The sequence below is a fragment of the Bufo bufo genome, chromosome 1 (genome assembly GCF_905171765.1).
Source record: "Bufo bufo chromosome 1, aBufBuf1.1, whole genome shotgun sequence".
NCBI classification, from domain to species: domain Eukaryota; kingdom Metazoa; phylum Chordata; class Amphibia; order Anura; family Bufonidae; genus Bufo; species Bufo bufo.
The window spans coordinates 790,457,875-790,480,853 of record NC_053389.1 but is presented as its reverse complement, the minus strand read 5'-3'; the positions used below and the strand labels follow the sequence as shown (position 1 = coordinate 790,480,853).

The 22,979-nt window shown below is 49.1% G+C and overlaps 2 protein-coding genes across 9 annotated transcripts in view; one reads left to right on the top strand and one right to left on the bottom strand.

Moving 5' to 3' along the window:
- The window catches only part of DOCK6 (dedicator of cytokinesis 6), an 88,599-nt gene that overhangs the window by 25,107 nt on the left and 40,513 nt on the right, over positions 1 to 22,979 (top strand). For 5 of the 6 annotated variants that reach the window (XM_040414979.1, XM_040414978.1, XM_040414976.1 and 2 more), the window contains exons 7-22: positions 2,377 to 2,462; positions 2,555 to 2,621; positions 2,847 to 2,996; positions 3,198 to 3,278; positions 3,833 to 3,986; positions 4,792 to 4,916; positions 5,322 to 5,415; positions 6,411 to 6,573; positions 14,889 to 15,006; positions 15,083 to 15,153; positions 15,407 to 15,545; positions 15,981 to 16,082; positions 16,202 to 16,288; positions 16,886 to 17,117; positions 18,136 to 18,300; positions 19,632 to 19,810. In XM_040414979.1, the coding sequence (XP_040270913.1) occupies positions 2,377 to 2,462; positions 2,555 to 2,621; positions 2,847 to 2,996; positions 3,198 to 3,278; positions 3,833 to 3,986; positions 4,792 to 4,916; positions 5,322 to 5,415; positions 6,411 to 6,573; positions 14,889 to 15,006; positions 15,083 to 15,153; positions 15,407 to 15,545; positions 15,981 to 16,082; positions 16,202 to 16,288; positions 16,886 to 17,117; positions 18,136 to 18,300; positions 19,632 to 19,810 (2,013 nt within the window). The remainder of the gene's footprint in view (positions 1 to 2,376; positions 2,463 to 2,554; positions 2,622 to 2,846; positions 2,997 to 3,197; positions 3,279 to 3,832; positions 3,987 to 4,791; positions 4,917 to 5,321; positions 5,416 to 6,410; positions 6,574 to 14,888; positions 15,007 to 15,082; positions 15,154 to 15,406; positions 15,546 to 15,980; positions 16,083 to 16,201; positions 16,289 to 16,885; positions 17,118 to 18,135; positions 18,301 to 19,631; positions 19,811 to 22,979) is intronic. The other variant, XM_040414975.1, reaches the window with a different exon arrangement.
- The window catches only part of LOC120986419, a 31,769-nt gene continuing 19,218 nt past the window's right edge, over positions 10,429 to 22,979 (bottom strand). Inside the window, exons 1-6 of one of the 3 annotated variants that reach the window (XR_005775682.1) lie at positions 19,664 to 19,799; positions 13,411 to 13,791; positions 12,813 to 12,962; positions 11,502 to 11,612; positions 10,736 to 11,374; positions 10,429 to 10,650 (exon numbers count right to left, since the gene is read on the bottom strand). Coding sequence is in view for 2 of the 3 variants with exons in the window: in XM_040414981.1 (XP_040270915.1) it covers positions 11,351 to 11,374; positions 11,502 to 11,612; positions 12,813 to 12,962; positions 13,411 to 13,764 (639 nt within the window). In the remaining variant the exon portion in view is untranslated. Of the gene's footprint in view, positions 11,375 to 11,501; positions 11,613 to 12,812; positions 12,963 to 13,410; positions 13,792 to 19,663; positions 19,800 to 22,979 lie in introns of those variants that run through there. The other 2 variants (XM_040414981.1, XM_040414982.1) reach the window with 2 other exon arrangements.

The window sequence follows — 22,979 nt, the reverse complement described above, 5'->3', positions numbered from 1 at the left end:
TTCCGGCACTTACCTTCTATTCCTTGCCATATTGGCCCTTAAATGGTAGGCCGTAGTCTCTCACTCCCTGGACTGGTAGTCCGTTCGCTCGGGTCTGAGGTAGTGATGATGCCCTCAATTATACCTCATCCGTCTCGAGGTTAGTTGTCTCTGCCTTACCTGCCGTTTTTTGTTCCGCGACTACTATCTTCCTGTTGTACTGGGGGTAGCCGCATTGCGTTTCTACAGCAAGGCCATCTTCATCCCTTCCCGCTGTTGTCCCTGCTTGAGGACTACTCTTCGGTCAATGATTGTCCTTAAATCTCCCTCACAGCAATGGAAGAACCCCTTCCTCCGGTGGCACCATCGACATGGACTTTAGCCTGACTTGTCCTGGCATCTGTCGGCTACTGGACGGACCCCTTTCGGTTCCTTCCGTCCGCTCTTCTGCTCCCCCACTCCCACGAAGTTGCTCGTTGGCCGATGGACCAGCTTTGCCGGACTCTTCCGCCCGTGCTACTGGTCTGCGCCTGATCAGGTTGGTTTTTTTCTCGCTTGCCTAGGCAATTTCCAGCGGGCTTGCTGGTTTTCGCTCTCGGCCGTGCTTTGTCCAGGATCTATTATCGGACTTGGAGATCTTACCTGCGGTTCTGTGGGAAGCGGGGCGTTCCCCCCCCACTCCGCCTTTCTCTCCCCACGGTTCAGTCCTTTCTCCAGTCGGCCTGGGACTGGGACTCTGTTCCTTGAAGGGTCATTGGTTCCTCTGTACCGTCCCCCGGTACCGCCCTGGGAACAAAATACTGTGCACTCCAAGCTTCCCCCTTCGAGCCGTTACAGAAGATCTCTCTACGCCTTCTGTCCTGTAGGTCCTGTTCCTTGTGGCCATCATGTCTCTCAGACGGGTGTCTGAATTAGCGGCCTTTTTTCTTGTTCCGAGCCTTTCGGTCCTTCCCCACGACAAGGCTGTTCTCCATCCAATTCCTTCCTTCTGACGGTGGTATCTGCCTTTCTTCTCGACGAGGCCATCGTCCTTTCCACCCCTGGGAATGGACACTGCACTGCTTAAACTTTATACGTGCCTTGAAGATTTACTTGGAGATCACCGGCTCCTTTCGGCGCTCGGACTCTTTTTGTGGTAACGTAAGGTCCGCTCATAGGGTTGCTGCCCTCCAAGGTCGCTTTCGGCCGCTTCATCAATTGGCTATTGCTGAGGTTACCACACCAGGGGCAAGGTTCCGCCCTTTCGGTGTCGCCGCTCATTCCACCAGAGCGGTCGGTGCCTCTTGGGCCCAGAGACATCTGGCTTCAGCCGAACATTTGTGCACGGCGGCCACTGGTCTTTCTTGCATGCCTTTACCAAGTTCTACAGGGTGCATACTCATGCATCGGCGGATGCTGCCTTGGGCCGCCTGGTTTTTGCAGGCGGCGGTTCTTGGAGCTGTGGTCCCTCCCCTCTTGGACTGCTCTCGGACGTCCCAAGGTCTCCTGTGTCCCCCAAGGAAAATGGGCGAGAAAACGAGATTTTTGTATAACTTACCAGTAAAATCTCTTTCTCGCTCTTCCTTGGGGGACACAGCACCCACCCATTCATTTGTTTTTTCTACACAGTTACAGACCTTGTTTACCCCGTTGGGTAGTTGGCTGGTTGGTTCCACATTGTTGGTCATTGCCTTTTCTCACTACTTGGACACGCAACTGTCAGTCTCTCTCTCCAGGCTGAGGGTATAGCTGCTGGAGGAGGGGCTTAACAGTTTTCACTTAGTGTCACGCCTCCTAGGAGCTGAGCTATACCCAAGGTCTCCTGTGTCCCCCCAGGAAGAGCGAGAAAGATTTTACTGGTAAGTTTTATACAAAAATCTCGTTATTACAGTAACCCGGCTCCTGATCCTCTTATTACCCTGTAACCCGGCTCCTGATCCTCTTGTTACAGGGGTAATTTCTTATTACAGTAACCCGGCTCCTGATCCTCTTATTACCCTGTAATATCTTATTACAGTAACCCGGCTCCTGATCCTCTTATTACCCTGTAACATCTTATTACCCTGTAACCCGGCTCCTGATCCTCTTATTACAGTAACCCGGCTCCTGATCCTTTTATTACCCCTGTAACATCTTATTACAGTAATCCGGCTCCTGATCCTCTTATTACCCCTGTAACATCTTATTACAGTAACCCGGCTCCTGATCCTCTTATTACCCCTGTAACATCTTATTACAGTAACCCGGCTCCTGACCCTCTTATTACCCCTGTAACATCTTATTACAGTAACCCGGCTCCTGACCCTCTTATTACCCCTGTAACATCTTATTACAGTAATCCGGCTCCTGATCCTCTTATTACTGATTATGTTACAGTTTATACCGTTATTATATTTTTTTGTGTATTCCTCTCTCTAGGATGAAGCTGTTGAACGTTCCACTATTCCGGAGGTGCCTAAAGAGCACTTTGGACAGCGGATCCTGGTGAAGTGTATATCACTGAAGTGAGTTTGGTCTTTTGGTGCCCCCCAGGGTTTTCCTTTGATGTCTGTGCCTTTGGTGATTTATTACATGGTTATCCTTTCTTTTCTTTTAGGTTTGAGATTGAGATTGAACCGATATTTTGTGTCATGGCTTTATACGATGCTAAAGAGAAGAAAAAGGTAGGGGGCACCTATCACATCAGAAAAATTGGACGTTCTGCTGGTGGGCTAGTATACTTTATTACGTCGGTGTAAAAGTGCGCCTCCCTGTGGTTGAAGCTACAGCTGCTTTCTGTACTAAAATGTTCTGGCTTTATTGCATCTATTTCATGGAGGATAGTCGTTTAGGTACTGTTTTCTAATTGTGTCCTTGTTGTTTTATATCTTTTTCTGCTGTTTCCTCAGATATCAGAAAGTTTCCATTTTGACCTGAATTCTGACACCATGAAAAATATGCTACGGACACAAGGTGGCCACCAAGTGCCCTCCACCCTTGCGAGATCTGCCATCTTCTCCATAACATACCCATCTCCTGACATTTATCTCGTCATCAAGGTGCCTTTAGTATTGAGTGGTGGTTGTGGCTGTGGGGTATGGATGCCGCTGCGGGGGTATTTATGTGGCACCCACTGTTTTTGTGTTTGATGCCTCCAGTCGTGTTAGTGTCTATGTACCGAGGGTGTCCATTTCCATGCTGGTCAGTGTATATGTTGAGTTGTCTTTATCTGTGTCACGCCTGTGCATACTGTCTTCCAGCTGGAGAAGGTCCTACAACAAGGGGACATAGGGGAATGCTGTGAACCTTACATGGTCCTAAAAGAGAGCGACGGCATCAAGGTGAGTGACCATATCAAAGGAAGCTTTGAATCTTATCAGGGCCATTCTCATGTCCATGGGGACCTTAACTCCTAGTCGCTCTCCCCCCCCCCCCCCCCCTTCATACTGCTGAATCACCAATGCCATCCTTATGCACAGGGCCCCAGAATGGCGCCCCCTGATGTGAAGTATTACATTAATATCTCTTACAACCATATTTGCTTTTGCAGCAGCTGCTTGACACTGAGTGCTGCCATTCAGCTTACCTGTATCAGATGTACACACACATACATGGCCACTGCCATTGTACAGTTCCTAAATACTGGGGGACTTTGTGTTTTTTGGGGGGGGATTACATTGCTGAGGAAGCTGTCACGCGGCAGCAACCGCAAGCCTTTGTCAGCTTTGGGGTCTAGCATTTTGCTCGCTCACCATCTAAGTTCCGACATTTTGAAGTCGTCAAATGTTTTTGGGAGGGCTTGCCCGGCTGATTGGTACACCTCAGGATCCTATTGCCTGTGGATCCTGGAGTCCCATCGCAGTAATAATATTCCCTCTTTCCTTTTCACCACCAGAACAAGGAGAAGGTGGACAAGCTGAGGGTCCAGGCCGACCAGTTCTGTTCTCGTCTGAGCCGCTACCGCATGCCCTTTGCATGGACGGCTATCCATCTGATGAACATTATCAACAGCATGGGGACATTGGAGCGGGACTCTGACTCAGAGAGCGGTAACAACCTCTCCAAACGTGTTATGTAACCTTGTTGGGGGGGGGGGGTGGATCTGACCATTGAGACCCCACTGGCGGGCTTAATCGCTGCCGCTCCATGCGTAGGCGTTCCCTACAATGCAGAGGGTCAAGGGGTGATGATTGAAAGAGGATTTCTGATTTGCTGTATTAAAACAAATTTTAAAGGGGTTACCAGGCGTTCAGTATTGATGGCCCATCCTCAAAATAGGTTATCCATATCTGATCAGCACGGGTCCGACTCCCGGCTCTCCTGTGAGCTCTGCGGCCTCTTCCTTGGCCAGACACGTCATGTTCGTTGGTCACATGGCCTGTGTGCTGCTCAGTCCCATTCAAGTGAATGAGGCCGAGCTGCGATACCAAGCACAACTACTATACATTGTGTGGCGCTGCACTTGGTAAGCTCTGAGGACTAGGCGACCGCACTGCAAACCACTGACCAATGGAGGTGTCAGACCCCCAGTGATCAGATGTTGATTATGGGCCAGTATTATTGAACTCCTGGAAAATCCCTTTAAATAAGACACCCGCACTGGGGTTAGGTTTATTTAAAGGGCTAGAACGTCATATGTGTATATTGAGAGCTCCAAGATGGAAGGAGGTTGCAGTAAATGGCAGATGCAACATTGCTCAAGGCAGACTGGAAAATTAAGGTCACAATCGATGGTCCGCCGGGCACTACTGTTGACGCGTCCTCCCAATTGTCCCGTTTTCGCAGCTTTACCTCTTCCATTAGCAGATGTTTCCTGTGACCTCCATGTCGACTTTATTCTTCTCCCCTTCATAGAAAAGAAGAGTACGTGGAATGAAAGAAAGAAGAAGGCTTTCGAGAGGCTCAGTGTCGGGGATGAAGTCTGCGGATTTAACTCTTTCAGACCTGCAACGCTCACTGTCACAAATTTCTTTAAGCAGGTGAGAAACATACGACCAGGGAAGTGCCAGCCATAAGCGCAGGTGGAGCAGATACCGTACGTTATGTGGGCACAGGGTCCACTAAAATGCCATGAAAATGTGATCTTAAGAACACCGGTGCCAGACCCTATTAATGGCACAGTCACTTTCTGTTAAAGTCAATGGGAACTTAAAAAAAACCCCGGCAAACTGGGCAAGTGTCTAACTCCAGTAGACATACCGATGGAGGGTGACTGAATGTGTCTCTTCTCTGCTGCCATGAGGGACCAGGCCCCCGAATTATTAGGCATTTCAGTAGTTTGACTGTCTGTGGAATAATTCTTAAAGGAAGAGGATGCCGATGGTCTGAGAATGAAGGATCAGGGGCAAAGTAGAGATAAGCGGTGACACGTTGATCTCTCACAGGAAGGAGATCGTCTGAGTGATGAAGATCTCTACAAGTTCTTGGCTGATATGAAGAGACCGTCCTCCGTCCTGCGGAGACTGCGGCCAGTAACGGGTATGGATGGACATTATACATTTCATCTGTCATTTTTCAGATCATTTGCTGTGTTTAATCTTGTCATGAGTGATTGTATGTAAGCCTGTAATATGTAATCCTGCTGGGTGATTGTATCTAAGCCTGTCATGTGCGATCCTGCTGGGTAATTGTATGTAAGCCTGTCATGTGCGATCCTGATGAGCTACTGTATCTACACCTTTCATGTGTGATGTTACGGGTATGGATGGACATTATACATTTCATCTGTCATTTTTCAGATCATTTGCTGTGTTGAATCTTGTCATGTGCGATCCTGCTGAGTGATTTGTATGTAAGCCTGTCATGTGTGATCCTGCTGAGTAACTGTATCTAATCTTGTCATGTGTAATCCTGCTGAGTGACTGTATCTAAGCCTGGAATATGTAATCCTGTTGGGTGATTGTATGTAAGCCTGTCATGTGCGATCCTGATGAGCCACTGTATCTAAGTCTGTCATGTGTAATCCTGCTGAGTGATTGTATCTAAGCCTGTCATGTGTAATCCTGCTGAGCCACTGTATCTCCACCTTTCATGTGTGATGTTGCAGAGCCATGTATCTAAGCTTATAATGTGTGATCCTGCTAAGCCACTGTATGTAAGCCTGTAATATGCGATCTAAGCCTGTCATGTGTAATCCTACTGAGCCATTCTATCTAAGCCTACTGTAAGTGATGCTCTCTGCTGAGCTGCTCTATCTAAGCCTATCATGTGTGTTACAGTTTTCATAGTCATTATATCTAATCCTATAATGTGTGCTATCTGCTGAGCTGTGTATCTAAGCTTGTATCATGTGATTTCCATCTGTCAGCAGATCGAAGTCTATATTGTGTGACACTTTCTACTGAGTTGTGTATCTAAGCCTGTCATGTGATACTGTCTGCTGAGCTGCTGTATGTCAGCCTGTGTGATACTGTACTCTTTTCTGGAATGTACATGATAAAGGAAATATTAATTTAGCCATGTTCTGTCCTTAGCTCAGCTGAAGATTGACGTCTCCCCGGCCCCCGAGACCCCCCAGTTTTGCCTGTCTCCTGAACTGCGTCATGTCAAACCGTATCCCGACCCCCGTGTGCGACCTACCAAAGAAATTCTGGAGTTCACTCCGCGGGACGTGTATTCCCCTCACACATCGTACAGGTCAGAGGTTCCCTTTAACTTGCTGGTAGCAAATAGGGCATCACTTAACCTTCAGAAGGGCCATGGCGCCTTTACACAATTTAGGAGCCCTCCTGGCATTGGAGTGCTGGTAGTGCCCCCCAGTCACCCGCTCTATGTACAGTTTTCCTTCCTGGCTTGTAGACTGTGATGTACATGACACAGATGAAACGTTTCCAGTCCTAGTGTCCACAGCGCCCCCTGTCTGCAGCCTCTGGACCGCCGTCACTCTGCGCCTGTTCATAATGCTCCCTCTCTACAGAAGACGTTCCCTTGAAGGAGCGGCCGCTATCTCACGCCGTTTCTTAAGACTGTATTTACTGATTCATAATAATTCATTAGTAATTGGGACCTTGCCCAGCGTTTAACCCCTTCACTGCCAGGCTGACCAAGCCTGTGTGTCGCTTCACGACCAGGTTCCCTTCATCTTCCATCACGGTAGTTGACATGGTAACTCATCACTATCCGATGATCACATTGTGGGGGGCTGATGACCTCCTCCCCCCCCCCCCCCCCTTCCCTCCTCCATTTGTTAAATGCCTACAGTAGAGACCGCAGCATCTAAGGGGTTAAACTGCCTAGATCAGATCTAGATCCCACCCTACAGCGATCTCGACGCCCCTCTTTATCAAGACAACCATACTCGCCATGAGGTCATGTTGATCTTGTCAACCCCCATCTTGAAGCCCAGGCAGAGAGCCCCTGTAAAAAAGTGTCTTTTGGTTTTGGAGGACCTGGCTAGCTATGGATGACATGGTCGCCTGCTGAATGCAGAGGGTGTCGTGCAATACACCAGGGTAGGGAGGCAGCTCTTATTAGATTAAATGTCCGCGGTTCCAGTTGTCGGAACCCCCAGCTCCTCATAGAGGGGATTTGCCAAATAAAGGGGGGGGGGTCTCAGCACTCGGCCCCTCGCCGATCGAAGCCTTTAATATGCCGCTATGACATATCATAGTACAGGGCCATGCACCCATTATCTGCAGCTGGTTAATCACACCTATGTATGTAACTGAGGGTCCTCACCATTAGAAATATGTATCCCTAGAGAAGGGGCTGGGATAAGTCTCTCTGCATGATCAACCCTATTAAAGGGAAATGGTTAAATATTATTTTATTATAAATATTTTCCCAAATACCTTTCATTAGTTATAACAGCTCGTTTTGTCTGGGGAGCAATCATTAGGAGAAATAAAATGGCCGCTGTCCTATTAGTACACACAAACCTGTCCTAATCACACAGGAGGACAAGTTACTTCACAACACTAAGCTAAAGAGCCGCCTCATCCTCCTCTGCTCTGCTTGACCGGGATTATGATACTGAATACAGATGATAAAATCTTCAGCTGAATCTCTGTAGGAAAGGAGTTCATGAGGAGACATGAAGTACAGAGAGTAGGTGGGGATGTGGTGATGAGCAGCACTTGTATAGAGTCTCCATTACCACAGCCCCACATTACCACAGTTTGTCCTGTCCGTCCTCTCTGTACTTCATGTCTCCTCATGAACTCCATTCCTACAGAGATTCAGCCAAAGATCTTATCTGTATTCATGATCATAAACCCTGAGAAGCAGAGCAGAGAGGAGGACGAGGCGGCTCTTTACCTCCGTGTTGTGAAGTAACTTTTCCTGTTGTACGATTAGGACAGGTTTTGTATGTACTAATAGGACGGCGGCCATTTTATTTCTCCTAATGATTGCTCCCCAGACAAAACAATCCATTATAACTAATGAAAGGTATTTGGTAAAATATTTATAATAAAGTAATATTTAAGAAAATTAAAATACTTGAATATTACTTTATTATAAATATTTTCCCAAAGTATTTTTAATTTTAATTCCCACGGAACCCTTTTTTGCCAGGTGGGGGTAGGGTTGAGCGATATACCGGTATCACGATATACCGCGGTATTAAAAAAAACGGCGATATCGCCGTTTCGTAAAAAAACGCAGTATTTCGTGACGTCATGGGCGCTGACCGCTTCTAAATCTGCGGCCGCCCGCCCCAGCATGAACCGATACGGGACATTTGCAGAGTACTTGTACTCGTGCAAATGCCCCCGATACCTGCTGGCCGCTTGCGGCGGCTCTCAGCAGTTCGGCCAGCGTGGGGGAGGGAAGGAATTCTGTGACTCGCATTTCCTGCACCCGACCTCTGAGAGGACGCTGTGATCCACGCAATTAACCCCTCAGGTGATCACAGCGTCCTCTCAGAGGTCGGGTGCCGGGAATGTGGGCAGTGCCCCCCTCCTCCCTCCCTCCCCAGTATTAATCATTGGAGGCCACAGGGTCGTCCGCCCATCATTGGTGGCAGTTTTCAGTTCCGATCGGAGTCCCAGCAGTGTAATGCTGGGGGTCCGATCAGTTACCATGGTAGCCAGGACGCTACTGGAGCCCTGGCTGCCATGGTATGTTAGTGAGCAGCATTATACTCGCGTGCGTCATGGCTGCCAGGCGCTCCTTCTTCTCATAGGTCTGTGCGGCGCATTGCTAATGCTATAAGCCTTAGCAATGCGCCGCACAGACAGAAGGAGCGCCCGGCGGCCACGACGCACGTGAGTATAATGCTGCTCACTAACATACCATGGCAGCCAGAGCCTTAGTAGCGTCCTGGCTACCATGGTAACTGATCGGAGCCCCAACATTACACTGCTGGGACTCCGATCGGAACTGCAAACTGCCACCAATGATGGGGACGACGACCCTCTGGCCTCCAATGATTAATACTGGGGAGGGAGAGAGGAGGGGGGGCCCACTGCCACCAATGATGGGGGGACGACCCTGTGGCTTCCAGTGATTAATACTGGGGAAGGAGGGGGGGGCCCGGGCCCACTGCCACCAATGATGGGGGGACGACCCTGTGGCCTCCAATGATTAATACTGGGGAGGGAGGGAGGAGGGGGGGCCGACTGCCACCGATGATGGGGGGGAAGACCCTGTGGCTTCCAATGATTAATACTGGGGAAGGAGGGGGGGCCCACTGCCACCAATGATGGGGGGATGACCCTGTGGCCTCCAATGATTAATACAGTGTAACGTCTCCTTGTGGCTGCCCCCATACAGTGTAACGTCTCCTTGTGGCTGCCCCCATACAGTGTAACGTCTCCTTGTGGCTGCCCCCATACAGTGTAACGTCTCCTTGTGGCTGCCCCCATACAGTGTAACGTCTCCTTGTGGCTGCCCCCATACAGTGTAACGTCTCCTTGTGGCTGCCCCCATACAGTGTAACGTCTCCTTGTGGCTGCCCCCATACAGTGTAACGTCTCCTTGTGGCTGCCCGGCTGCCCCCATACAGTATAACGTCTCCTTGTGGCTGCCCCCATACAGTATAACGTCTCCTTGTGGCCCCAAGTGTTTTTTTCTTCTAAATGGGCATTTATCGCGATATATATCGTTATCGCGATAAATTTCTTAATATCGTTATCGTGGGAATATTTTTGACATCGTCCAACCCTAGGTAGGGGTTGATCGTGCTGAGCAAAATTATGTCCATCTTTTTCTGTAGGGCGAACCAATGCTGCAAATATGTTCTTCTATTTATGCAAGTGACCTATTTCAAGCACCAGGGGGCTGGCCGTAGCACTTGGAGTACCACTATCCTCCTTTGTTTGGTGTACTCTGCCCCCCACTTGATTAAGAGGTCTAGCCCTGTGTTCTCGTGCCTGTACCAAGTCACCTGTACATTGTAACTGTGACTGATTTCCTAGCTCATCAGATCTACTGCGCAAGCGCCTAGTCCCTCAGCGGGGTCTGCACTCTGCTGCCAATAAATGTAGTTGTACTTGTTCTTACTGAAATCTGAGCTTCCTGTAAGTGTGTGAGCGGCGCATCACTCCGAAGTCCACAGGTAATGTTTTATTGATGCTTTTATCATCGGAACACTTCCCAGAATATTATACTCCATAAATAATACACAACGGTTATCGCTTATTACAGAGCGGCCGTGTGGGGAGCGACAACGCCTAAACATGTCTCTGGCTTAGCTGACAACCAGAGGCAGGTTTCAAGACTATACAACAGGGGTCAGCAACGTCCGGCACTCCAGCTGTTGTGAAACTACAACTCCCACCATGCTCCATTCACTTCTATGGGAGTTCTGAGAACAGCCAAGCAAGTGTGCATGCTGGGAGTCGTAGTTCCACCACACCTGGAGTGCATACCTGGTTGCTCACCCCTGCTCTGCTTGCAGGGCAGCCACCTATAGGTGGCACTAGAGAGGCCATTTTCTTCCTTTTGGAGAAGAGCTAATTTGCATATTATTCCCAGAGGGCATTGCCTGTATTCACTGGATCTCCCCAAGGAGAACAGGCACCCTCCAAAATATATATAGCGCACAATAATACAACCGTACAGTTACACATACAATTCCACGCATTCGCTGCTAAGGTTCAGACCCATAGCTTTGTTCATCCTGAGCTTACTGGTGTAAGAATAGAACTCCAGAACTGCAGTAAATGGTGACACTGGCAGAAAGTTTGGTACCCTAATGCAGATTGAGGTTTTGTTTAGGATCTGGGTGGTAACCCCCATTGGCACTACCGTTGTCCATTTTTCATATGTACATGATGTGACGTTCGGAACGTGCCAGCATCTTGGTGGCATGGTGCCATCTATGTCCATGAGCGACGTGGTCTTGTCTTCCAGCCGTCTTATGGAAACCTATTGGATCCACAACAGGTTGTCCTCAGTCCGTGTTCAAGGGGGGGGGGGGGGTCTTGCCCCAGTAGAAGAATGACCCTTGGGGTTCTTCTTCAGTAGACTGTCAGCTGGAGCCAGTAGCGGAGGTCTGGGAAGAAGAAGACATGGGGTTGGCAGCGGGACTGGTTGGTCATTTTGAGATAAGGTTTCTTAAAGAGGTAGTGCACACATAGTGCCAGCGGGGCATATACATGAGGGGTCTAGTCTTTACGTACTTGCTTCAGGATGGTGAGAAGCCTTGTCCTCTGTGCCGCCATCTGCTTCTTCTGCCGCGTCGATTCCTCGCTGAGGACTTGGAGAATTAGCTCCCGCTGTTCTACGCGCTTCTGTGATAAAACAATATAGGAGGAGCCTGTAACCCCACAACGATTGGTGGTTCTGTTCTGACTAGTTTCAAGACAATCGCTTGCAGTCAGTGAATGGAAACCCTGTGCTGATCATGGCCTGCTGACCCAAAGCTCGTTACAGTGCATCCGAGGAGTCCTTGGATCATGTGGGCTGGATCAGTACAGGTTTCTGGATGTAATCCATATAGATATTCACTGACAGCAAGCAGAACTCCTGCAAATGGTAAATATTCGAAATGCAAAGTGTATTCCCCCTACCTTCACATCTGCATTGTGAAATCCAGCAGAGGAAGAGCGTGCCGGAATTCACTGTATGCGGATAATGCTGGGAACCGCCAGATCCCCCATCGACTACAGGCAAGTCGTGCATGCAGGATTTTAAAGTGCAGATGTGAACGTAGCCTTAGTGGCATCGCTTCTAGTCAGTGAATGGAAACCATGTGCTTACACTGCTTCTAGTCACTGAATGGAATTCTTGTGCTTACACCGCTTCTCGTCAGTGAATGGAAACCTTCTGCGTACGCTGTTTCTAGTAGATGAATGGAAACCTTGTTCTTACACCTATTCTAGTCAGTGAATGGAATTCTAGTGCTTACACCGCTTCTAGTCGGTGAATGGAGACATTGTCCTTACACCGCTTCTAGTCGGTGAATGGAAACCTTGCACTGACACCCTATTGCTGAGAAACAAGGGATGATAGAAGTTTAAAGACAACCCTTCACCTCTACTTGATCTATGTTGTGCCTTTCCTCTATTATTCCTGCTAAAAGTTCTGATTGAATTCCTAGCAGTTTGCAATGAAAGTCCCAGTAGCTGTTTCCAGTTGGAGGCGTGTCTGATACTGGCAGCAATGATTGGGTAGTGTCAGGCTGTGCAGGGACACACCCCCAACTGGTGACTCCCAATCAGACCTTCATTGCAAACTTCTGGTAATTCATTCATAACTTCTAGTAGGAATAATAGAGGAACGGCACATCATAGAGTCATAACAATCATCTATTCTTATTACTTGGGGGGGATGGTTACTAAACCATACCTGTCAGGAGAGGTACCATCTGTGATTGAGGAAGTAGCTAGCTTTTCCTTTTAATTTCAATGTGTTACTACTTCAACTTTTTCAGGATGCTGAGAGTTGTAGTTTTGCAGCAGCTGGAGGGTAACCCCAAAGTTCTCTATTACCTTTAGGAAGGAGGGGAGGCGTTGCTCCTTGGCTTGTACCCTTTTCTCCAGATCGTGCACCCGTCTTTGGATCTCTGCGTACTCCTTCTGGGCGCTCCGCAGATCCTCCGCCGTTCTGTGGGAGACAGATCTCCTCTCGTGTTCTTCTCTCTGCCGCGGAGGTCAGAAGATCAGGATATTGTACTAATTATAACAGAGATGCATGATGTGTCCCCTGGGGCAGGAGGAAGACATTGTGGAGACATGGCTGCCAAAACTGGAGTTAGGAGCCTGGGAAAGCTGACAACTCTTACGGGAGTGGTAATGACAGGTTGTCACCCAGATCTGCACCGTCTATCCGGGACACTCTTCCTGGAGGTGTAAGGTGACCAGTTTTTACAGGCAGTGATCTTATAAAACAGGCATGCTCAACCTGCGGCCCTCCAGCTGTTGCAAAACTAAAACTCCCAGCATTCCCAGACAGTCTACAGCTATCAGCCTGCAGCAGGGCATGGTGGGAGTTGTAGTTTTACAACAGCTGGAGGGCCACAGGTTGAGCATCTCTGTTATAAAGTATATCCCCCCCCCCCCCCCCCCCCCCCCCCCCATAGGACTTTACCTGAAGCCTCTCCACCTCCTCGCGAATCCTTCTCCTCTCCAATCTCGCCCTCGAAACCTCCGCCTGCAGCCTCTCCATCTTCTTCTCCAGCTTGCCTTGTTTACCCACAATCCTCTGCAGCTTGTCGCCGGTAGAACCGTAAGTGTCCTTCAGCGCCTGCCCCAGCTGCAGGGTCCCGTACACCAGCACGTTGACGTCTTCCTGCAGCGCCGGCTTCTTCTGCTCTTCTCCCCGAGAGAGCGGCAGCAGGACCATGAGGAGCACCAGCAGCATGGCAAGGGGTGGCTGGCAGAGTGAGGAGGACCATACAGCAGGCCTGCCGGTTATAGGGACTGGGGAGGTGCTGGATTGCATAAGAGCGGCTGCAGATTACAGCAGGACCTGCAAGAGAAGGGGGCGAGAGGGCACCGCTGATCAGGTCCACGTCGCCCGCTCTGCACATTTCTCTATAGTACTCCTCTCCATCGACGCCTGGTTCACTCGCCCTAGGTCAGACTGTTACATCAGGTCAGTCACCCTCCCCACTTATCTGCTGTCATTGCCAGGTAAACACGGGTGACCTCGCCCATGGGGTTACCCAAAGGTGACACCGTCTGCTGCCTCCTCATTGGCCGCTGCAGGTGAGCCCACTTCTTGCAGGAGGCGTGACGGCCACTTACATGAGTGAGCTCCTGGCACCAGGTGCCAGATCTATGCTGCGGCCAAATTCGGAACTCAAAGGAGATCTATTATTCCCACTAAAAGAGGGTAACTATTTCACTGCGGATAGAGATAAACCCCCCCCCCCTTCCCGACGGAGGATTCGGGACTCCCAATATGGTGCCACGGATGTGCCCACCGCGCATGACGATCAGTGGACTAATTGTGTGCAGCCATTGAAAAGAGATAAGTGGCTGCCGCGCGTATCTGACACCGCTTATCGCAGCGAAATCGAGCAAATCTGTGGGTTATCTGGATTATGGATCCTGGATCCTGACAAGTCCTTCATTCAGCTGCGTTGTCTGTTTTTGGGAAAGCTGGGTGACGATCAACATGTCCAGACTCAAGTAGTGCTTCCCATTCTGCTATATACTCGCTGTGTATTCACCTACAGGATATATATACATGAGGGGGGGGGGTAGGCATCGCTAGAAAAGTGGGGTGACCACCCTTGAGGAAGCTGCCACAGTAGGATATCTAATAATCCCTTTAAGGAGGACACGCCCCCTCTCCGGACATGCCTGGTTTAGTAACTCCCTGCATCCCCCGTGTAATAACTATACAGGAGCATGTGTTTTTATGGCTCTGTGATGTGCAGTTCCTTTATTATTCCTGCTAGAAGTTAGGATTGAATTGCTAGCAATGTTACAAGTTGGGGGTGTGTCCCCCGCACAGTCTGTCACTGGCAGCACTGATTGGATGATGTTGGACTGTGCAGGGACACACCCCCAACTTGTAACCTTCGTCTTTGTATGACGCCGCCATCTGTCTCTCCACAGGAACCTTCTATACGTCTACCCCAGATGTCTCAACTTCAGCAGTCGCCAGGGATCGGTCAGGAACATTGCCGTCAAGGTTCAGTTTATGGCGGGAGAGGACCCCAACCAGGCCTTGCCGGTGAGGAGAGCGGGGGGGTCTGTCAGGCCATTTTGCTGCAGGAACGTATGTTCATGTCCCGTATCCTCTCTTGCAGGTGATATTCGGCCGGTCCAGCTGTAATGAGTTCTACAGTGAGAGTTACACCGCAGTTGTCTATCACAACAAGTGAGTTCTACGCCCGCGTCTGTCTGCCACAGATCGGCGGAGGGCCCCCCCGAAATTCCTTAAAGGAACACACCATCTGGAAATCGATACTGGGTTATGCCTTGTGCAGGGGCGGAGCATGACACAGGGATTCACAGGTCTCCGGGCCTGGAAATGATGCACATTGTGCATACGGCTGATAACAGGGAGCAATAGATTGCCGGCAGCACAGCTTCATTTACTTCTCGTCTCTGTCTTCCCCATCCTCTCTCAGATCTCCCGAGTTCTATGAGGAATTTAAGATGAAAATTCCTGGAAATCTGACCGAAAACCATCACCTCCTCTTCACCTTCTACCATGTGAGCTGCCGGCAGAACCAGACCACCTCCCTGGAAACGCCAGCAGGATATACGGTAAGGATATACAGCGGTGATCTGCTGCTGTAAAACTGCCGAGTTACAGCCTGTGTTACACTCCGGAGCTGCATTCACAATTCTGCAGGCTTCAGAGCTGAAATCCCACATTGTGAGTGAAGTCCCAGCAAGCAACCTGCCGCTTTCATAAGACGCTGGGACTTTGTAGTTTTCCATAGCTGAGCTCCTATAATACAGAGGTCAGTGTTTCATATACAAATCACCAGAATGATTTCTGATTTCAGCTCTGAGGCCTGCAGAATTCCGAATGCAGCTGTAAATGGAATACAGGCTGTAAAGATATTTGTATGGATTAATTCTATATGTGAACTGGAAAACTGTGTCAAAAGGTGGACGCACCCTTCTAGGGAATGTGGTATTATAAGTTTTCTTTTGATTAGAACAAGCCCTTTAAATCACGGTCTCTATTGACAGTGGATCCCTTTGATGCAACATGGCCGCCTGAGAACTGGCTCTTTCTCGCTTCCTGTGTCTGTGGAGAAACCACCTCCCAGTTACTCTGTCCTGACCCCTGATGTGAGTAGACTGACGGCACCATCTGGCGTTTTGTTTTGTTTTTTGGAAGAAGGCGATATTTGGTGACGCCAGCACTACTATGGTCCTCACAGATTTCCACTTTCTGTTCTTTTCTGCAGGTCCAGCTCCCAGGGATGAAATGGGTGGATAACCATAAACCGGTCTTCACGGTAGATCTGGTGGCGACATCATCCGTGCACACACAGGTTGAGTATATGTGGTTCTGCGGGGGCGGTCTAATCCCACCTCTGCTTTAGCCAAGTACTCCAGAAATGCCACTAATTGGATCAGATAAAAGTCAGGTGTCCTGACTGGGCTGGGCTTTATACTGAACCAGGCCAGGCCCTAGATCCTGTTTTCAACTTTACTTAAAGGGGGTTTTCCAGTCCTTTTAATATTGATGGTCTGCGCTCAGGATAGGCCATCAATATCTGATCGGCGGGGGTCCTACACCATGATGTAGTGGAAAGTGCTGGTTAATGCATCGCCGTGGGGTTGTCGGACCCCCAGCCGGTCAGATATGGAAGGCTGATTCTGAGGAGAACCAGCACCTTACCAGAACCCTTCCCACCAATATATAGTTTCTGGAGGCAGCATTTACAGTAACTGGACTGCGCCAGCTCCTTATAAACCAGATATATGGGAAGCGGAGTTCTCCTTTAAGCAGTGCATTCTATCCAGTAGCGGAGCTGGTAGAAACCAGGCAGTGCATACAGCATATTGACCTCCACTCCTGTCACTACATGGCAAGGTTATGGACTGTACCGCCATTGGGATGACACTCTTCTCTTTCTGACCCCCAGGACCCCCATTTGGACAAGTTCTTCACTGTGGTGCAGGTTCTGGAGGAGCACGGCTTTCCTTTCCGGCTGAAGGATGTCATAATTACAGAAAGTAATGTGGAGTCGGAGCTGAAGAGCAGTATGGGAAACCTGCGTCTCGCCGCCCTCGGCCCCGCCGTTTGCTTCTGTCATCAGCTCTTGGATAAGCTCATACTGCTAATCGTCAGGCCGCCGATCATTGGGGGGCAGATTGGTTAGTGCCTGTTGTGCCATGTGTCTGGTTAAAGGGCATCTGTCAGCAGTTTTGTACCTATGACACAGGCTGACCTGTTACATGTGCGCTTGGCAGCTGAAGGCATCTGTGTTGGTCCCATGTTCATATGTGCCGCATCGCTGAGAAAAATGAAGTTTTAATATATGCAAATGAGCCTCTAGGAGCAATGGGGGCGTTACCATTACACCTAGAGGCTCAGCTCTCTCTGTAACTGACGCACCATCTTTGATTGCCAGGACCAGGTGTGATAAGTTTTACTCTGCCTGGCCCTGTCAGTCAAAGTTCAGAGGGTGCGGCAGTTGCAGAGAGAGCTCAGCCTCTAGGTGTAATGGTAATGCCCCCATTGCTCCTAGCGGCTCATTTGCATATATTAAAACATCACTTTTCTCAGCAATGCGGACACATATGAACATGGGACCAACACAGATGCCTTCAGCTGCTAAGTGCACATGTAACAGGTCAGCCAGTGTCATAGGGACAAAACTGCTGACAGATGCCCTTTAAATGGGTATTCCGGTTGTCACAAGTTATCCCCTATCCACATGATGGGGGATAACTATATTAGATCGGTGGGGGACCTACTGCTGAGAACCCCACCAGTTATGAGAATGGCGACTACGTACCACTCAGGGGCCCCCCAAAATGAATGTAGCAGTGGGTTGAGCATGCACTCTGCCGCTCCATTCATCTCTACGGGAGTTGCGGAGACAGCTGAGTACAGCACTTGGGACTCCTATAAAGATGAATGGAGCGGCCGTGCCCATGCTCGACACTGCAGGGTACAGGGTCCCTATTCTCGTGATCCATGGGGGCCCAGCAGTAGGACCCCCCCACAATCTATTAGTCCTGTGTATAGGGGATAACTATTAGATCAGTGGGTGTCCTACTGCAGGACACTCCATGATCACTTTTTTACCGTATTGGAGCAAAATGTCTTAGTGACCTCACCTCACCATTGATGGTCCTGATAATGTGTGATGTCTCCTTCTGTTCACAGTGAACTTGGGCCGAGCAGCCTTCGAGGTTGTGGCTCTGCTGGTGAGCCAAATTCACCGGACACTAGAGGGGTCCCAGGATCAACATGGCAGGAATGGACTACTGGCGTCATACCTGTACTATGCTTTCCACCTTCCCAGTGACATGCCAGCCCAGCTGAACAGCTGTAAGTGTCCGTCCGACAGAGCTTTTCTCTATGCGAGAACCAGGCTACTCTTAAAGTGCATCTCTTTATAGTGGTCGGAGCTCCATTTTTTAAACCGCTTCCATCGACATAATGGCTACCTGCAGCCACCACTAGAGGGAGCCCAGGAGCTTACTACATACTGTTACACTGGACATTGACATCAATAGAAACACAGCAGTATTCTCCCCCTAGTGGTGACTTCAGTGTGTTACCGTTAATAAAACGGTCTATCTAGGAGGTTTGGAGCTCTGATTCACTTTAAAGGGGTTGTCTGGTTTAGAGCTAAACCCGGGCATATCCCCATTTTCACAACCCCTTCAAAGTAGCGCTCCGAATCTCTCATACAGAGACTCTCTTCCCCTCGTGCAGCAGGTGATATTTCTTTCTCATTTACATTTTTGTTACTCGTAGTTTATAATTATTCTGGAATAGAACTCAGCTTTCCATGCACAGACTTCCCACAGAGCTTGCGCTTATACACAGCAGCTGATCTGAACAAGCGAACCTGCAGTGTAAAGCATGGGGATGGACAGAGTAGCAATTGGAGTCTCTGATAATACAGACTACTTGCCTTAGAGCCCAGCAGACAGTTCAGCGAAGCTGCAGTGTAAAGCATGCGATGGACAGAGTAATATGATGATGATACAGGAGTCAGATTTCAGACCACCATAGACCCCAGCAGACAGGGCAGCTAAGCCCCAGTCACTGATCGCAGCGCTGTCCAAATGAAGCTGATTGCAATGAAATGTTTGTGCATACTATTGTCATTCCTCTGGAATTCCTCCTGGAAATGTATGAGCAAATTGACCATGGGTGTTACCTTTTCTTGTTAATATAGCTTCCCCTTGCACAGTCTGATAATCCTCTCCGATTAGACTTGGGTTATTTTGGTGATATGTTTCCAGGAGGAATAACAGAGCGACGACACAACGCCGAAAATACACAGTGGAATTCTTATTATACAGGAAATGCAAGTAGTTACTAAAGCGGACATGTCAGGAGAGCCTTTTCAATGGCACCCAGTAAATAAAGGAGACCTATGAAGAAGCCAATGCTATCTGTTATGATCCATTTCTTAGTCACCACAGCGCCACCTGCTGGCTAAGAACCTGTACTCTGTGTATTTTTCTTTTTCCTTTGTTTTGAAGTCATGATCTGAGGAAATTAACCCTTTCAGAGATGCCTCCGACAGACCAATATACATATAAATTCTCAGATCGATTTGGGAATACAAGGGTGACTCTGTCGCCCCTTCTACCTACCCCCCCCCCGTTCCTCCCCAATCTCCTCATCCTCTCCTCTTTTCACAGCAGTCTCTCTGGCCTCGTCCACCTCTGCTTACCAGTCTGCCACGCTCTCTCGTGCCACGGGGCGGCCCAGCAGTCTCAACCTTGCCCGCTGCAGGAGTATTAGTAACAGTAACCCCGATCTGACCAGCACTCCGGGCTCCACGGATGATGAGGAAGTGCAGAAGATCATGGGAGGCAAGGTACACATTGCGTCATCTGTAGTGCTGACATAAGGGCCGGGCCGAGGTTATTTTTGGCAGCCGGGGCGCCTCTTAAGTCGCGGGGGTTTCCTGTCTGTAAAAAAAAAAAAATGCCTCTCTCCATTACTTTCCCTTCCCTCTTCTCTTTAGGCTTCTGTCATGTGGGCATTCCAGGCGCCCGCTGTGCCAGCAGGGTACAGGGCTGGCTTCAGCAGTATCTGGGGGTGTGACCCTCACAGTGGAGACACCCTGACGAGCATAACTTGCCCAGGTCATCATGAGCCCAGCTGGCATCTTCCTAGGTTTACCTAGTGCTGCCTTATTATAATGCATTTTTTACACCATTTTTAAGATCTCTGCTTGCTATCAGTGAATAAGACCCTCTTTTGTTTACATCCAAAGACAGAAGCTCTATACAGACCAAATAAATCTCACAGCTGAGGTTTTGGTACAGTTGTATCCAGTGCAGATTATCCTCTGTGCAGTGAATACATCATCAGCATACCACAGATTAAGGGTCCATTCACACGTCCGTATGTGTTTCGCGGATCCGCAAAACAAGGACACGGCAATGTGCGTTCCGCATTTTTCGGACCGCAGATCGCCGGCACTCTCACAGAAAATGCCTTTTCTTGTCCGCAATTGCGGACAAGAATAGAACATGTTCTATTTTTATTTTTTTTCGAATCCGCGGATGCGGACAGCACATTCCGGCCCCATTGAAAATGAATGGGTCCGCACCTGTTCCGCAAAATTGCGGACCCATTATGCGCACGTGTGAATGGACCCTAAAATCCAATGTGTATCTGCTACGGCAGAAATTGGAGACCGACCCTTGGATTTGTGTCGCAGATCCGCATGAGAACTTCTACTGGCAGAAACTTTCTTATGCTTGCAAATGGAGTTGTGGAAACCCCATTGACGTGCACGGAAACCCGTGTAAATTCCATTGTGTGAACATAACCTAAAGGGTTGGAAGGGTTTTCATTCTCTGGATGTAAATTAGAATGTCCCCATTCACTGACAGCAAGCAGGGTTTTAAAAAACTGAGGAATTGAACCTAAAAAGTACATTAGAAGCTGCAGAACTTTGTCCGTGGGATGTATCAGATGAGACAAAAAGTTTTTTTGTTTGTTTTTTCTCCAGAAACAGCGCCTCTTTTGTCCCCGGGTTGTGTCTGGTATTGCAGCTCAGCCTCATTTACTTGAATGATAACTCCATGACTGGAGCTGAGCTGCAGTACCAGATGAAACACAAACTGTGCTGCTTCTACTTTTTTATAGACTAATCTTACAATCCAGTAAAGGGGGTTGTCCTCAGGATAGTCCATCAGTTTCTGATAAACAGGGGGCCGACACCCCGCACCCCTGACCATCCGCTTTCCTGCATTAGTCCTGTCACCAGAAGCAGACGGCTCCATCTGCTTTGGGAGTGAGGGGTGTCGGACCACCACCGATCAGCAAGTAGTGGCCTATCCTGAGCCATCAATTAATAGAAGATGGACAGCCCCTTTTAACTTACAGGTCCAAGAGGGGCAGGTACAGTGGGCAGCACGCTCTTCCTCCTCTGTTTACTCCACCCGGCTCTACGTTTAGAATTGCATACATTTCTTTACCTGAAAACCAGTTCCTTTCTGCACGTCCCAATTGGATAACTGCAAAAATCACTGCAACATGGATGCTGTATGTGAATATACCCCAACTGATTGCATTTCATTGTCTGATTTACAGAGGGGGTTCATTAATGTTCTTTTCTTGTCCCTTCCTCTTACTTTCTGCATGTTCTAGTCTTACTTTCTTGTTAATGTCATAGGGGAACCCGGCACCATGGGTATACGTCCAGCTACCACTAGGAGGCGACATTAGATATGAAAAAGGTTGGCTCCGCTCTGGTGGGCTATACCCTCTCCACAGACCCTACTAGGCTAATCAGTTTTAGTCTAGCCTCCTTAGGAGGCAGACACGACCTGCTCTTCCCCTGCAGGTCTTGCTGCTACTTTTTTTTTGCTTTTGTCTTTATTTTTTTTATTTTTTCTCTTCTCTTCACTTTACAGGTGCAGGTTTTATCCTGCAGCAGGGGGTCTTTATCATGGAAGTCCACTTTAGTAGCACCCCCTGCGGGCGCATACCTTGGTGCCTCGCTGGTCACCCAGTCCCCCATTACTAGATCCGCAGAGTACCGGTAATCCCACTCTTGTGCGAGTTTACCAAAGGGATGACCCTGCGGAGCCCGAAGACGCCAGATGGTAAGTATGCTCCCTACCCTAGTTAGGGACTCCTTCCCTCCCTCCCATCCATCCATACTCCATCAGGGTCCTCTCACCCCTGGCCGTCCTTCCCTTCCTCTGCCTCCTAATTACTCTTGTGCCTGGACTAGGCCGCGCCACTTCCCGCCTTTTTCCTGGCATCCAGGATCTCTGTGTGGCTCATTTTCTCTCTATATGGGGGTCGCTATGCCCCCCTCAGGGCATTCCCTCCCCCCCTCCCCAGGTCCCACGGTGTCCGCCCGCTTAGGGTGCTTCATTTTCGGCTACGGCATCTACTTTAGTTCCCAGCTTTTTCCCTGCCATCCAGGGGTTCTACTGGGTCTTTTTTCTCACCAATGGGGCCCTTCACATGGTGTTTGCCACGGACAGGCTATGTTTTTGGTCTGAAACTATTTAGAGTTTTTGTCCTTGCCGGGTCCTCTTACTGGTCGGGTTCCCTTGCTTCCAGGCCTTATGGAATCGCCTTCCGTTTGCCGAGGGGTGGTCCACTGAGTCATCCTTTAGCTTGTCTCCAGGAAGTTTTTTTCCTTTGTTCAGGACTGCTCCTGTCCTTTTCCCAGGCATTTTCTCTCCTGCCTGGTCCCCTCATAGTGTAATTTTTCTTGTTGGATCTGTCCTCTTATAGATCCTCCTGGAGCATCCTTCTATATGCAGAGCACTAGGTCATTACCAACAGACTCCTTCCGGTTGTGCTGCTCTCCTGTTTCTTCCAGATCCTTCCTCTGGCTCTCTCGTGCCACGAAAAAAGGCCGAAAAAAGACATTTGTCCATCCAGTTCATCCTGTCATCCTGCAAGTTGATCCAGAGGAAGGCAAAAAAAAAAAACTGTGAGGTAGAAGCCAATTTTCCCCACTTTATGGGAATAAAAAATTCCTTCCCGACTCCAATCAGGCAATCCGAATA